Here is a 16,431-nt window from a genome sequence, read left to right on the forward strand (position 1 = left end):
CGGGGAAAGTCAGTCCTGAGTGGTGCGGGGCTGAGGCGCCGGGTGAGGTTCCTCCAGGTGGAGACAGAACCAGAGGCGCCTGGGGTCACCGGTGCTCCGGGTGCCCTACCACTCCCACCTCTGCCCAGGGCCGTCGTGTCCTTATCCCTGCAGGCGGCAGTGGATGGAGCCCAGCCGCCTGGTTTACCGTGGTTTTGAGATTCCGGCAGCAACAAGGACATTTCCAAGGCCGAAGCATGAAGGTCGCTGTGTTGGACCTTGGGTCTTTCTTTGCCAAAATCTTCAAGACCTCGACGGCGCCCCCGTCGGTTCCCTCGACGGTTGCTTCTTCCAGCCACTCCGGGGGCGCCGCCTCCGCAGGGCCGGTGGGCTCTGGCACCGACACCTCCCTGAGCACAGCCCCCACCCTCACCCTCTTCCCCGCCTTGGTGCCCGACTCCCCGTCTACCTCGCGGAAAGTCCCCGCCCTGCTGCCCTCCGCCCCCGCGCCGCTCCATCGCGTGCTCACCGCCTCCTACCCTAGGGTCTCGGCCGCCAGCCGCGCGGCAGAATCAGTAGGGTCTCCCCTCTCGCTTCCCAGTAGTCCGAAAGTGGCCAAAGTGCAGCCCTTGTCCCTGCCCCTCTCCCTGCCCCAGTCCTTTCCCCTGTTCCCCGCCAGCAGCGGTGGCAGCTACAGTGCTGCAGGCTCCCCCGCTCGCCTCGCGACCCTGGAGCGGGCGCCCCCGGGACCCGGCGGGGTCTGGGCGGAGCTGCCGTCCATCGAGGGCGCAGCGAGCAGCAGCAGCAGTTTAGCCGTGAGCCCACGGAACCTCCGCCAGTCTGGCTGCGGAGAGCGAGATCCCAGCTCTTGGATACCTCCAGGCACCGGCACCGGACCCAAAACCCTATTCTTCACCCTGCCGGACATCGGCGAGGAATGGGCCTCAGACAGCGACTCCGAGGATGAGGGAGAAGCGTGAGTAAGCGCGAGGTCCTGGGTTGTCGGTTTTTCTCTGGAACCTGCCACCCGTCCGCCTTTCACATCCACCTTGCCACTAGAAAATCGCTATTTGCAATAATTTTCACTAAATACTCTGGGCAACCTCCTTGAGTTTTTCAGGGTCCTTATTCCTTAGCTTTCTGATCTTTTCAAACATAAACTGTGTCATGCCTTTGCTCTCAGGTTTAATCCTGTGTTGTACCAGCAGAAAGGGAGGGAAGAAGCAGTGCTTTAAGGAAAGGAGGACAGAAGTATGTCTCTTCTAGCTGAAGCATTGTCACTTAGATCATTTGTTAGTCTGATCTTCTCAAGGACTTTTAAATGAGCCCTAGAGCCCCTTTCTCTGCTGCAGAGTATAGCAGGTGTACAGGGTAACCGAATACACTCGTTGGCTACTTGGATTGTAGAAAACAGTGTACCTCCCTACTTGCAAAGACCAGTCTCAATTGTCATCCCATTGGGATGAATTTCCTTTGTGCAACAGCTAGTTCATTTACGTATGTATAACATCATCTGACACAAATGGGATTGGTAATGCTTAGGACACCAATTCAGAATGACTCCACAGTAGTGGAGTTCTTTTTCTTTTTTTTACAGGACACATGTGATCTATACCCTAGGGTTCATAAGCTCTTGTTAGAGTGCCCTGGGATATTGCAGAAAGGTTGACTGACTTCACTGAAATGGTTTCACTGATAATTGAAGAATATTTCGTCAACACACACACACACACACACACTACATTTTCTCCTAGAAGAGGGATGAAAGCATTATTGTTGTAAAATATTTATTTTAGGACTGAGGTGAACTTTATTTTTTAATGAGCAAAGCACACATACTTAAGTGCAGAGGAAACATTTCATCGTTCTGAATGGACAAGGAAAAAAAAAGTAAAATGGTCAAAGGCAGACCAGAGGGGCTCATTCACAGATGAAGTTTCTGCCTTGTTACCTACCTAGTGAGGAAAGAATAGCCAGCCGTAACAGCCTAGGTATTTTCAATAGCCTCACATGCATGTGAAAACTGGAGAATGAATAAGGAAGACCGAAGAAGAATTGGAGCCTTTGAATTACAATATTGGTGAAGAATATTGAATATACCATGGGCTGCCAGAAGGAAGAACCAATCTGTCTTGGGAGAAGCACAGCCAGAACGCTCCTTACGAGGGAGGATGGTGAGACATTGTCTCATGTGCTTTGGTCATGTTGTCAGAAGGGACCAGTTCCTAGAGAAGGAGATCATACCTGGTAAAGTAGAGGGTCAGTGAAAAAGAGAAAGACCCTCTACAAGATGGATCGGCACAGTGGCTGCAACAATGATCAAGCGTAAAAGGGATTGTGAAAATGGCTTAGGATTGGGCAGTGTTTCATGTTGTTGTACATAGGGTCGCTATGAGTCAGAACTGACTCCATGGCCCTAACAACAACAGCATATAACATAGACAACACCCTCCCCCCAAAAAAACAACTCTTTTTAGTGAAGTTTTGCATTAAAAAAAAATTGTTGTAGAGTCGATTCCACTCTTAAAGACCCTTTACTACAGATTAGAATTGCCTCACAGGGTTTCCAAAGTTGTGAACTTTACGGACGCAGACTGTCACATGTTTATTCCACAGAGGGGCTGGTGATTCAAGCCACCAATCTTTTGATTAGCAGCCGAGTGCTTAACCACTGCACCAACAAGGCTAATTCATTCACAATTTAAATAATTACTTTTTTGCAAAACTGCTTGACACTCATTTCAATGCTGAAATAGGTTAAAAAAAAAAAAAAAGAGAAAACTCATTGCCGTTGAGTCAGACTCATAGTGACCCCTCTTTGGGTTTCCAAGGCAGTATCACTACGGAAGTAGATTGCCCAACCCTCCTTCCAAGGAGTGGCTGGTGGATTTGAACTGCCAGCCTTCTGGTTAGCAGTCAAATACCTTAGGCACTATGCCACCAGAGCTCCCAGTTAAGTAATATTAAGTTATCTCTTTAATTTAAAACATTGTAAGGAAAATCAATTGCATTTGGATACGTAGCTGGAATATCTATGTCTAAGGAATTAGACCTTTGTTATTGGCTACTGGTCCTTAACATTTATACAATTAATGTTTTATGAGAAAATAGATCTACACACTGACCTTAAACTCCAGTCTTAGTGCTTTTTACAAACAGGCACTGAAATGTGCAGCATGGTCAGTGAAAGAACTGGTGTTGGTTTCAATTCTCGACCATCTCAGCTCAAGATCATACAAAAAAATTTCTGTTGTTGTTGTTAAGCACCATTGAGTGGGCTCCAACTCATAATGACCCTGCGTACAGCAGAATAAAATACTGCCTGGTCCTGCACCAGCCTCACAATTCTGGCTATACTTGAACCTGTCATTGTAGCGACTGTGTCAATCCATCTTGTTGAGGGTCTTCTCATTTTTAGCTGACCCTCCACCCTCAATTTTACCAAGCATGACATCCTTCTCCAGGGAATGGTCCCTTCTTATAACATGACCAATCACTATATTTAGCATTATTTACATAAGAGACTATTCTGAATTTAAAAAACATGTTCATTTTTACTGAGAATGAAGGTATTGAATTTCAGATAATTCATGAGAAATATCAAGAATTTCTGATTCTGTTTTTTCCTACTGCCTGTAGCAGTAGATAAAAGCATGGTCAGAGGCAGGGCAGCAGACAAGCCCTCCAAGCAGAGTATTTTTTCTTTTTAGATACACAAATACTCATTCCCTTCCTCTCCTCATACCCCATCCATTTTTTTTTTTTCAATAACTAACATTTATAAAGGGACAAGGAAGAAGGAGGAAAAAACTAAGGTGATTTTCCCCCAGCACTATAGATTGTTTGCACCTAGAATTATGTTTTTCCTTCCAGAATTTGTGCAGTGGTGATTTGCAACACTGAACAGACATCATAAGACATGGATTTAAATTATATCCTTAGCATCTCATCTGTTAGAAGATGGCTGCTGCAGTTGTTGGTATGTGCTATTGAGTCGGATCCAACTCATAATGAGCCCTCCTTGGGTTGCCGAGGCAGTATCACTACAGAAGTAGATTGCCCAACCTTCCTTCCGAGGAGTGGCTGGTGGGTTTGAACCTCCAGCCTTCTGGTTAGCAGTCAAGTGCCTTAGGCACTACGCTACCAGAGCTCCCGCTGCAATTAGTCTAAAAAACGCCAAACAACCTGTTGCTGTAGCATCTATTCTGACTCATAGCAACCCTATAGGATGAAATAAAAGTGCCCCAAAGGGTTTCCAAGGTTGTCATCTTCATAAAAGCAGACTGTCACATCTTTCTCCCAAGGAGCAGCTTTGGTTCAAACTACTGACCTTTTATTTAGCAGGCAAGTATCTAACCACTGTGCTACTAGAGCTGCTTGCAGTTAGCTTACTTTGTTAATATTAATATTAAAACTGTGTATTTAATTTTCAAAAGTGCTACAATGAAGAAAGGGAAAGATGGTGAATGTAGAAATAGTAGGAAAAAAAGCAAGTAGCTAAACAGAATACGAGTAAGTGCACAACAAATTTAAACAACTCTTAGACAAATGCTAATCTAATTTTAATATCATTGGAATAAGCTGTAAAGGAAAATTCTAAGTCATAGCTTTTATTTCTTTAAAGAAAACCCATAAACTTTAGATTTGACCTGATTCTGTACTTGGCCTTTATTAAAACTAAAAATCATGAAATTAATTTGAGTAGGTAATTTGCAAATTTTATTTAAATTTAGAGGCTCTTTTTGTGTGTTCCCTCCCCCCCCCCGAGATGCTATATAAACTGGAAGAAAAAAAAAAAATACACCTAGACCAAACTCAAACTCATGGACATTGAGTCAATTCTGACTCATAGAGATCCATCCTTGGGTTTCCAGGCAGTATCACTGCGGAAGTAGATTGCCTAGTCTTCCTTCGGAGGAGTGGCTGGTGGGTTTGAACCGCCAGCCTTCTGGTTAGCAGTCAAATGCCTGAGGCACTATGCCACCAGAGCTCCCAAGAAGCTGGATAACAGCATGGATTTTGACTTCTAACCCCTGGCTTAGATAAAGGAATCACCCTTGGAAGAGGGACATGCCCTTTTCATTCCGTGGGACGTAATTGCTGCCACACCTGAACCAGAGGCAGAGCATATATGATACGAGCCTTTTCATCTTTTTCACTTTCACTACCCTATGAATTTCATTTACATATTGTGTCTTATTTATATTATTTTTCATGCATCCTCATTTCTTTTCAGTACCTCCTTTTGCATTCCTGGTTTGTATTACACAATTATCTCCTTATATAAAGTCTCATGCTGTTTCTTCTGCAACTATAAGAGTTCCTAGCAATAGATGATAGAGAGCTAATTGCTATATATGCTTATTGGTAGGTTATAAACTTCATGTGGTGAGGAAGTATTTAGAATATATCTTTTGTAAGTTATAGCTATTAATAGATACTAATTCCTCTTTTGAATGATTAAGTTCCGTTGTTAAAATCATCTTAGTGTACAAATACTGTGGTAGCTACCTGCAGAGCTTGCATATTGCCTAGCAATAAAATGAACCAGAGGGATTCATCCAGTGACATCACTAGGGCTGGTGTTACCCAATGCTATTACCCATGGTGTCTCACCTCCATGGACCTTCTCCTGTACCAGACCATACAGAATCCTTAGTAATGTTTACTATCAATTATAATCATTGAATAATATGTGATAAATGTACTTGTAAATTGCATAAGTAGTATTTCTTAGATTATATGACTACTAACAACAATATTGCTTTGTAAAATCTTTCTTCATTGAATCACATTATTATTTACAACATCATTAATGACTGAGGAAATCTCTTGATTTTCCTCCTCCTTTTCCTTTAATTACTATTGCGTTTTCAAAAATGTTATTACTGAAATAGGTTCACAGATACTAATTACCACAACATTATAGTAAACACCAGAAGATGTGGCAAAATCAGCAACTCTGAAAACACCTGCAGCACAAAAACAAGAGTGCAGGCTGTAGCATGTGCGGAGGAAACTGGGTGATTTGAGGTATTATTGTAATTGGGTAATAATGACAGCTCTGATTGGAGCACATTAGAAGGTTCAATAAATGTAAGCTAGACTCAGGGGAAATATTTTGTTGTTATAACTAATTATAGGAATCAGGGATATTTTTATTAAAATAATAAATTTCTGCTAAAACATTGCACAAAAACTTTCTAGACAGTCATTTTGGTATCACCTTATCTGACAGTGTCATCCGGTGCAGTCTGAAACCCCCACACCCATTTAGTGACACCAGTGGGCTCATCTCTCAGTTCATCTGACACTGAGTCACCCTAAAACAGTGGTTAAGCCCAGGGGCCTTGGAATTAGACTAGTTGGATTCTAATCTCAAGCCATTTGCCAACTGTATAATTTGGGGTGAAGTATTTAATTTTTCACAGCTTGGGCATTCCTTCTTGATAAAATGGAGATGATAATACTTTCTTCATGAGATGTTTCTAAAACTGCTGGATTAATATATGAAGAACCTAACACTTGGAAAATTCCAAATGCTGTGCTTATTAATTGCTTATTGGAACAGAAATAAACATTAAGAGTATGTTTCACTTTGTGAAGAGTGAGAAAAAAATGAATCATTTATATTTGTAATGGTATGTTTTATTTCAGTTATTTAAAAGGGCAAATGATAGAACTCTCTAATTTTTCATCATTCTTTTCCTTGCATTATTTTAGAAGATAATGATTAGCTCAGTGAGCATCATCAATGAGTGATGTATAACAACTAGAAGAAAATATATTAGCCACGTAAGGACATATCTTTTAATTTTTAGAGGCAATGCGGAAGAATCACAAACCATACATAATGGACCCTTTTGTATAGTTTTTGCTCTTTCCTAGCCTGTAATTCTGTGATTTATATTCACAGTTTATAGCCTTTACTTCACTATGAACTCTTTGTTTTTCTTTTTCCTCTGATATTTAAGGAGACATGTCACAAAAGACATTTAATAAGTATTTATTGAGCAAACATTTGAACTACTGAATGAATGAAACTATTCTCCATGTAATCCACTTTTCTGGCTCCCACTCCTCATAAAAATCTAGAGGTAATTCCATGTTTCTTCTTTGAGAATAATTGTTGTCTAGGAGCTTTTTGCTTTGCTGTCTTGGAGTTTTCCCAAAGTTAGTAATGCTTCTGCTGGGACTTTGCATTTCCACAGGGATGGATGGTGAGCTCAGTATGTAGTTGTCATAGGACTATTACTTCCATTACAGTCACATGACTATTGCTTCCATTAAAAACAGCAATGAATTTGAATTGGTTGTTCATATCTAGCATTTGCTTAAACCCCTAAAAACAATTTTGTTCTTACAGTTTTATTCAATAGTTTTTTTAGCTTTAAATTATCCTCTTAATTTGTTATTTAAAAATCTCAAAAAGTATAACTGGATTAGTGGTCAAAAGTTCTTTTCCTATGTAAATGTAAATAAAATTAAAATATATAATCCATCATTCCAAAGGAGAGGATTTCTGATACTTAACTGCTTTTCTCCGAGTTAAAATTGTTAGCCAGTAATTGCATCCCATCACATCTCTCACACTTCATTCACAGTCCTCAGTGGCACTTTCTTTCATAAGAAACTTTATCCAACAAGGATAAATTCTGAACAAAGATGAACTTGTAACAGGAAATTCATAAACATGACATGCTGTCTTCTATTTCTGCCAGTCTATAATCTATCTTTAGGAAGGGTCCCTTGATTAAGTTTACTCAAACTAAATTACTCAAAACTCACTCACTGCTATTGAGTCCATTTGACTCATTGCGGCTTCTCCTTGGGTTTCCAAGGCAGTATTTCTACGGAAGTAGACTGCCCAATCTTCCTTCCGAGGAGTGGCTGGTGGATTTGAACCACCAGCCTTCTGGTTAGCAGTCAAATGCCTTAGGCACTATGCCACCAGAGCTCCCAACTAAATTACTAGATGATCATAATTTTTTAAGCCCTTCTGTATACCATGGGAGCTCTGGTGGTGTAGTGCCTAAGGCATTTGACTGCTAACCAGAAGGCTGGTGGTTCAAACCCAAAAGCCACTCCTCTGAAGAAAGGTTGGGCAATCTACTTCCATAGGGATACCACCTCAGAAACCCAAGAGGGGTCACTATGAGTCAGATGTGACTCAATGGCAGTGAGTTTGCTTTGGTTTTGGTTTATATACCATGGATAAGATCAGTGGTCTCATGCCCTGTGAGGGGATGTTCCTGTATTTTTTATTTAATTTCTATGTCAAGCTCATATTCTGTAAAGGTGGTAGAAAAGAAGACTCAGTTACCTGTGTATTATGCCATTTTTATTTTGGACTTGAGTCTTATTCTGATGGGCCTATGTAGGGCCAGGACATTCCATGGTGGGGAAGGAGCCCACTTGTTCTTTCATTGTTTCTGCCTCTACTGGCATAGCTGAAACTTTCATGGCCTCACCTTGCCCTTAGTGTCCTGTACCTGTCCACTAGGGTCCTTCAAGCTAGGGGTCTCCTCCTTTCTTCTGTGGGACTCATGGGAGCCCCTGAAATCAGCCTGCTGCTCCCTTACCAGCATGGAATTTCCATGAGGACACCAAAGTCTGTCTACCTTTACACACCATGTAGCCTTTCTCTTCCCCAGGATCCTACTACCTTATCCAAGCTCTATGGAAGGACCCCGAGGCACACGTCCCTCCTGATCCTTATCCACAACTTATTTTAGGTCAACCCACACCTAGTACCTCACTCAGCTCACTGAAGGAGTGGATTTTGTGCCTGTGAATCAGTTTCCTAGAGGAGGGTCTCTAGGAACTCCCTGGCTCTGGACACTTGATTCAGACCCCACTAGTCCACAGGACACCTTTGTAGGAATTAGAAAAGAAGTTCCATACTCTAAGATGTCCATTACTGGGCCTTGGTGCATATCAGGAGTAGGGCTGGCTAGATATCAGCCCCCAATCGACCTCTTGGCAGGGTGCCTGGTATAGGACACAGAGACCTTGATGGAATATTTTCTTTTGCAGTAGGATCTCAAGGCACCGCTAGCCCCTCCCTGCCCAATTCCATGACCTCAGTTCAACCTGCAGAGCTGAGATTCATTTTCTTGGAGACATTGAAATGTCTGCACTCACAAAATCTCCCCAGTCCAGGAAATTTGCTCTCTTCTGAGGGTTGAGAGGCACCTCGTGATGCATCCACCCCTTCCTAACTCCTTGGTCTATACCAAAAAATAATACAGACCCTGTAGGCTTAGATTTTTTAAAAACATAAAAACAAGGGGAAAAAAATAAACCAAAAAACCTGCTTTCTCTGTTTTCAAAGCAATAAGCAAAAAAGCTTTACTTTACTAAATGTGAGAAGTGGCAAAGGAAAATTAAAACACTAGGACAAATATAACAGTTAACATTTAAAAATACCCTAACACATATCCTTCATATGCAGAAAACACTCTTTTTCTTCTCCATGAGTATGGGGCAGATATTTGTTTATTCAAAAATAGCCAAATCACATTTTGGATATACATAATTTTACAACCAATAGGCAATAGTTTCAAAAGTTACCAAGACACTTTGTGGTCCTTGGAATAGGTATTATACAGATGTATTCAATAGGACATGATTAATTAAATACTTTGATACAAAATATAAAAAATTGCCTCATTTTTCTTGAGATACAGAAATAGTCAATCAAGACAACACCTTCGAGATAGCACAAAACTAAATAAAGTCTTTGTAATGAATAAACATCCAGATTATGTCCCCTCTTGAATGCACTTGGAAAAGAAACTAATGTTCATTGGCTATGACAAGGAAAACATCCAGGCTAAGAATTCCAAACCGTTTAATGAAGAGATAATTAAGGCTAAGTCGAATGAAATACAATATTTTCCTCAAATGCTTGTATCTATCTATATATTTCTTTTTCTTCACAGAATCATTGCCTTCTTAAATTTCTAAGCATGGCTTTTTAAATTATTTCCAAATAATGTGGAAGAACTTTAGAATGCCAATAATGAGGACTTCAGAATGCCAATAATAATTCCTACCTTGGAATCTCACAATCTACATCATATTATTTTCACTATTTATTACATGTCAGTGATGATAATTATATACCAGAGACTATCACTAGGTTCATAGAGGGTTAAAATGGGTATTAATTTTAAAAGCAACACTTAATTCATATTTGTAATATTTCATAGTGATATTTTAAAAATCACCCATGTGTAAGCAAGACTCTTCAAAGTCCAGTTAGAAAAAGGGTCTACACTGAATGAAATGAACCTTCACTGAGGACTAGTCTTGTTGCTAAGTTAATGCTTAAAACATAAATCCCAGAGAGCTTAAATTTTACTATGTAAAATACATGTTAAATAAATAGGTGACATAGTATCAAGGTCAAGCTCAGTCAGATCTTTGTTTACTTCCTAGTTTAAACATTTTTGTGAACATGTTTCACTTTGCTCAAATATGTATTATTCTACAAAACCCAACTTTGGGAGCACTTAACATAATAGCTGGTATTTATTCTATGCTTACTATGTGCCAAATGCTGTTTCAGTGTTTCATAGACATTGCTATGAAAGCCCAAACAACCAAAGAAGATAGGAATTATATTTGCATTTTACAACTTTGGAAACAGACTCAGAAATGAATGTAGAATTGGTCTAAATCCACATAGCAGGTATGTGGCAAATATAAGCTTTTTTTTTTTTTTCCAAATTGTTTAAGATGATAGTGAAGATTAAAATATACTTTTTAAGATAATTAAAAATACAACAACAACAAAAAAACCCCACTGCCATCCAGTTGAGTCCAACTCATACTTACCCAATTGGGTTTCCAAGGCTGTAAATCTTTATGGAAGAAGATTGCCTTATCTTCCTCCTGTGGAGCAGCTGCTGGGTTTGAACCGCCAACCTCAGGTTAGCAGCCAAATGCCTTACCCACTACACCACTGTTGTTGTGTTGTTATGTGCCATCGAGTCGGCCTGGACTCACAGCGAGCCCTCTTTGGATTTCCGAGGCAGTGTCACTACAGAAGTAGGATTGCCCAACCTTACTTCCAAGGAGTGGCTAGTGAGTTTGAACCGCCGGCCTTTTGGTTAGCAGTCAAGTGCCTTAGGCACTATGCTACTAGAGCTCCTACTACACCACTAGAGCTCCTTAAAAAGACAAGAAAGGGAGAAAATACCAAAATGGATGTTATAAGAGACTCTGAAACTTTCTCTTGAGTGGAGAGTAGCTAAAGTGAATGGGAGAAATGATGAGCTAAGTGGAAAGTTTTAAATGGCAGCTTGAGAAGACAAAGTAAAGTATTATAATGAAATGTGTAAAGACCTGGAGTTATAAAATCAAAAGGGCGGAACATGTTTAGTATTTCTCAAGCTAAAAAAATGAAGAAAAATTCAAACCTCGAATTGCAGTATTGAAGGATTCTATGGGCAAAATATTGTCCAATGCAGGAAGCATCAAACGAGATGAAAGGAATACATGGAGTCTCAGTGTACCAAAAAGAATTGGTCAACATTCAACCATTTTGGGAGGTAGCTCTGGTAGCATAGTGGCTAAGACACTTGCCTGCTAACCAGACGGCTGGCGGTTCAAACCCACCAGCCACTCCTCGGAAGGAAGGTTGGGCAATCCTACTTCCGTAGTGATACTGCCTCGGAAACCCAAGGAGGGGTCGCTATGAGTCGGGGTCGACTCGATGGCACATAACAACAACAACAACAACATATGATCAAGAACCATAGATCATATTGATAGAAGCAGTCTAAGCTGTGCTGAAGGAATTGGTGAAAAACCAGGCTCCAATAATTGACAGAATACCCATTGAGATTTTTCAACAAATGGATGAAGCACTGGAGACACTCACTCATTTATGCCAAGAAATTTGGAAGACATATTTGGCCAAGGAACAAGAAGAAATCCATATTTGCACCCATTCCAAACTGATCCAACAGAATGCAGAAATTATTGAATGATATTATTAATATCACAGGCAAATAAAATTTTGCTTAAAATAATTCAAAAATGGTTGCAGCAGTATATTGACAGGGAACTGCCAGAAATTCTGGCTGGATTCAGAAGAGGATGTGAAATGAGAAATAGATATCATTGCTGATGGCAGATGGATCTTAACTGAAAGCAAAAAATACTAGAATGATGTTTACCTGTGTTTTAGGGACTATGTAAAGACGTTCAGCTGTGTGTGGATCATAACAAATTATGGCACAAGAAAAGGCAGTGTTTCATTCTATTGTACACAGGGTTGCTATGAGTGGGAACCAACTCTACAGCACCTAACAACAAGAACAAGGTCACTAGTGGCATTTTTTTTTCCTGGAACAAACTGATCTTAAGCAATTACACTCCTTGTTGTAAAAATACATTTGAAAAATAAACTTCATGCTATTAAGTAATCTAAAAGTATCTTCCTCAGAATAATACTCTTATTAACACTGATATAGACCATATTTAACTTTGTTCATTTTGAGGTACAGATAGCAAATGACTACTGCAAAATCATGATTTTGTAAAAGTAGCATTTGTTTTATCAACTCTCTTCTAGTATTGTTATATAATTATGTTACTTGTAAATTATTTTGTGTATGTTTAATAGCAAAGTGAATATTTTATTTATATTAGTAAGGTGGGTAATGAACTAGCACTGTCTTAATAGGAATAAAAAGGAGAAGCAGCAATTAGATATGGCCCTTGCTGGAGGAAAGGCTATACCTGCACATTAGCATTTTTTTCATTAGAGGTTTCCACTTAAGGGTTTAGAAGAGACCTTATAATTAAATATTGACAACTATAATCTTGCCAGGCACTAAGATTCATGTTTATCTAAAGAGTTTATTTCTTTCACATAACATAGAACATTTTGAACCTTTCTTGCCTAGCAATATCTACCATACATGATATAATCTTGAGGATTTTTAAAAATCAGTGGTTTTAATTTTAATGTTTTGTTAAAGTGATATTTTTTAAATTAATCGTTAACCTCAATTTAAATTGAAAAATATGGTGGGACTCTATTTATGAAGCAAAAGGAAGACTTCTGACAGTTGCTGAATTCTATGCTTGCAAAGATGGTCACAAAGGGACCATTTTAACAGACTGCCTCATCCACAAACCACTCAGTTTTAGAACTCAGTTTTAGAGTTTTAGAACTCAGCCTCCTGCAGCATCTTACACCCAGCAGTCATCTGGAAGCTTGGTATCCCTTCCTGCCCTTGTTCTGTGTACCAGCTCCTTTGAAGTTTTTTCAATGATCCTTTAGGCTTTGTCCTGATTTTGTAGTGAACTTTAACCTTGGACTTGATGAGTCAATCTGGCTCTTGATTTAACCCTCCAAGCCCTGAAAAGCTGGGTTAAAAACTTTAGCCCCTACTCCTCATAAATTTTCCTCCTGGATACTTTGTTAACTGTGTTGACCAACATGGAAGCTGCCCCCATGACTTTACCAAGACATTCACCTCCTGCCTGGTACCACCCTTAGGACTGCCCAGAGAATGAGTACCAATGCTGGTTTTCCTTTCATTGAATGCCCATTTATGCCAATTGTATCTTCATATTAAGTGATAAATTTTCTGATAAAATATCCGTAGATGGAAAGAAGATGTCATAATAGAGTCAAACAAACAAAACAAGAAATATTTTGGTAGGAAATAATAAGACCAGTTCTGAATATAGACTATTCTACAAGACAATTGTCCTCATCTGTTTTAAGTAGTCAGTGTCATTAGGGGCTCAGGATCATCGCAAAACAAAGCATCAAAAGCTTCTCTTTGTTTCAAATCTGCCTGTCCTATCCAGGATGGCTTTGGAAATAAATGCATCTTATACTTAGTAGCAGCTCTGGTAGCGTAGTGCTTAAGGCATTTGACTGATAACCAGAAAGCTGGCAGTTCAAACCCACCAGCCATTCCTCTTCCTCAAGGAAGGTTGGACAATCTACTTTCCTAGTGATACTGCCTCGGAAACACGAGGAGGGGTCGCTATGAGTCGGATCCAACTCCACGGCAGTGGTTGTGCTGTGTTTTTTGAATTATACTTAATAGCAGGGCTGTGCTATCGTAGGTGGGCTCTCCAGAAAAAAACAAAAGCCATCACTTGAGATATTTGCAGATTTGCAGGATGTGAATACTCACACTGTAGCCACTGAGTGTGGAGTGGGAAAGAAATCCTGTAATTGGCTCCTGCATGCTGGTACAGTTAACCCAGCAAGCTCTGGGCCTTGTGGGAGGGAGAGAATCTCTGAGCATCACAGGGACTGCTACTTTTATTTAACCCTCAAAGCCCTGAATACCTGGCTTAACAACCTCAAATCCCAACTCCCCATGATTTCTCCTTCTGGATTCTCTGGTAACTTGTTGGCCAACCTGGAACCAGCCCTCCATGGCCTTACCAAGACACTGACCTCCTAGCCGGCACCAAGATCTGCCCAGGGAACTGAGGACCCATCGTGCTTTACCTTTTTATTCCTTTCATTAAATGCCTACTCAATCCAATTATGTCCTCATATTAAGTGACAACTCTACCTAACAAAATCTAATTGCACTGGCTCACAGGAGTTGATCATGTGCATAACTTTCCATTCCACACTCAGTGACATCATGTTGGTAGTTTTAGTCTACCATGGCCAGAGTATTTACACCCTGCAAATCTGAAAACTCTTCAAGTCAAGGCTCTTGGTTTTTTTTTTTTTTTAGAACCCAGCATACCACTGACAATGAGTATAAGATGTATGTTTACTTCCAAAGTCATTTAAAATAGGACAGGTAGACTTGAAACAAAGGGATGTTTTTGACAAAAGCGTGCTGAAATTGTCTACTTTATATAAACAATCAAAACAGTAGCTAAAGCTCTACCCCTTAGAAATCAACCAGCTGGAATGTGAGTACTAGGTCTCTTTCTGCCTCACAACCTTTTTGTTTTCTCCAACACACATTAAAGGTTGACATTTACCTGCAAGATACATTTCCATACATAATTACTGAATACAATACCAAAAACAAGCTCACTGCCCTTGAGTTGGTTTCAACTCATAACAACCCCTCCCTGGGTTTCTGAGGCCGTATTTCTATAGAAGTAGATCGCCCAATCTTCTTTCTGAGGAGTGGCTGGTCGGTTTGAACCACCAACCTTCTGGTTAGCAGTCAAATCCTTGCAAGTATATCCCTAACTTTCCAAACAAGAAAGAATATAGGAATGCAAGTGGAAGGGATAGTTTAAAAAAAACAAAAACTTTTTTTTTTAAATGCAAATCATTGATAAAATTAGACTTAAAAGTTTTGGGCTGACACTTCACAACTGATATTAAGGTTAAGGACCATGACTTTAGATGATACATAGGTCAGAAGAAATTCTGTGCAAAGGACACAGAATAGTTTTTTTGTCTTGAAGGGCGAGACCCACCTAAATGCTATCAAAAGCAAAACAAATAACCCCCCCCCCCCCCGTGGACAATCTTAAAATGCACACATAATTCTTGTTTTCTCTTTCTATTAAGGAAAACTTATTACCTTTTATTTATATCCTAGGGCCATAATGGAAGTGTGTCTGTTATATTCCAGAGCTCATGATTTTTGTGAATTCAATGTTGATATTTAATTCAGGTTAGGATTAAAATGTTTACCTCTAATAACTCATTTGGTTAATACTAACATTTTGAGTTAAGCTTCTAAGGGCTGTGTGTTATTTGTGTGAACTTGTATATACTTCTGTGGTAGTTAAGGTTATATGTCAACTTGGATGGGCCTGGTTTTGAGTGGCTGCAGCTGGATGTCGTGTTCTGCATGAGGAGACTGGTAATCAACACTTTGGTGGAATCCGTAGTGAGCAGCTGAGTAGCTGCCTTAGGGATGCGGTGTATTTCTAGTATATAAGGAGAAGCTTTGAGAAAGGTTTTGCAGCTATTTAGCATACTTGGATCATGCATTTGGCCGAGTCATCAGTGAGTGACCTGCCATGTTTCCTGCCAATCTTGGGACTGTCGGACTTGAACTAGTAGTCTGCCATGTTGTTTGATAATCTTGGCACTGTGCCGTTTTATTTGTTGACCTCGGGTTTGTCAGCCTTAGCACCCAGCAGCTGCCTGAGGTAAGAGATGCCTTCAGCTCCAGTGGGCCAGAAGCAAGAGGCAGAGCTGAAGCCCAAAGTGCCTAGAGCTGGCACTTTGAACTTGGACTTCTGGCCTCCTGAACTGTAAGAGAATAAATCCATTTGTTAAAGCTACCCATTTGTGGTATTTTCTGCTAGGGCTGTGCTAGACCAAAACAACTTCTGATCCTTTTATCTGCTGCCTCCGTTGGAAGTCTGTTTTTGCACCAAACTGAACATGAACCAAGATACCATCCTGTTTTCACCATAAAGAATTAATTAATTATTCTTTTTTTTTTTTTTTTTTTTAGGATTTGGGTGAAGATTTAC

At 40.1% G+C, this 16,431-nt stretch overlaps 1 protein-coding gene across 1 annotated transcript in view; it reads left to right on the top strand.

Annotated features, from left to right (window-relative positions):
• The first annotated feature begins 236 nt into the window (after window positions 1-236).
• FAM149A (family with sequence similarity 149 member A) overlaps window positions 237-16,431 on the top strand; it is a 75,380-nt gene continuing 59,185 nt past the window's right edge. The window contains exon 1 of the mRNA XM_042781997.1: window positions 237-955. Within this exon, the coding sequence (XP_042637931.1) occupies window positions 237-955 (719 nt within the window). The remainder of the gene's footprint in view (window positions 956-16,431) is intronic.

The sequence above is a fragment of the Orycteropus afer genome, unplaced genomic scaffold (assembly GCF_000298275.1).
Source record: "Orycteropus afer afer isolate SDZICR_OR568_19922 unplaced genomic scaffold, OryAfe1.0 scaffold00215, whole genome shotgun sequence".
Lineage (NCBI taxonomy): Eukaryota > Metazoa > Chordata > Mammalia > Tubulidentata > Orycteropodidae > Orycteropus > Orycteropus afer.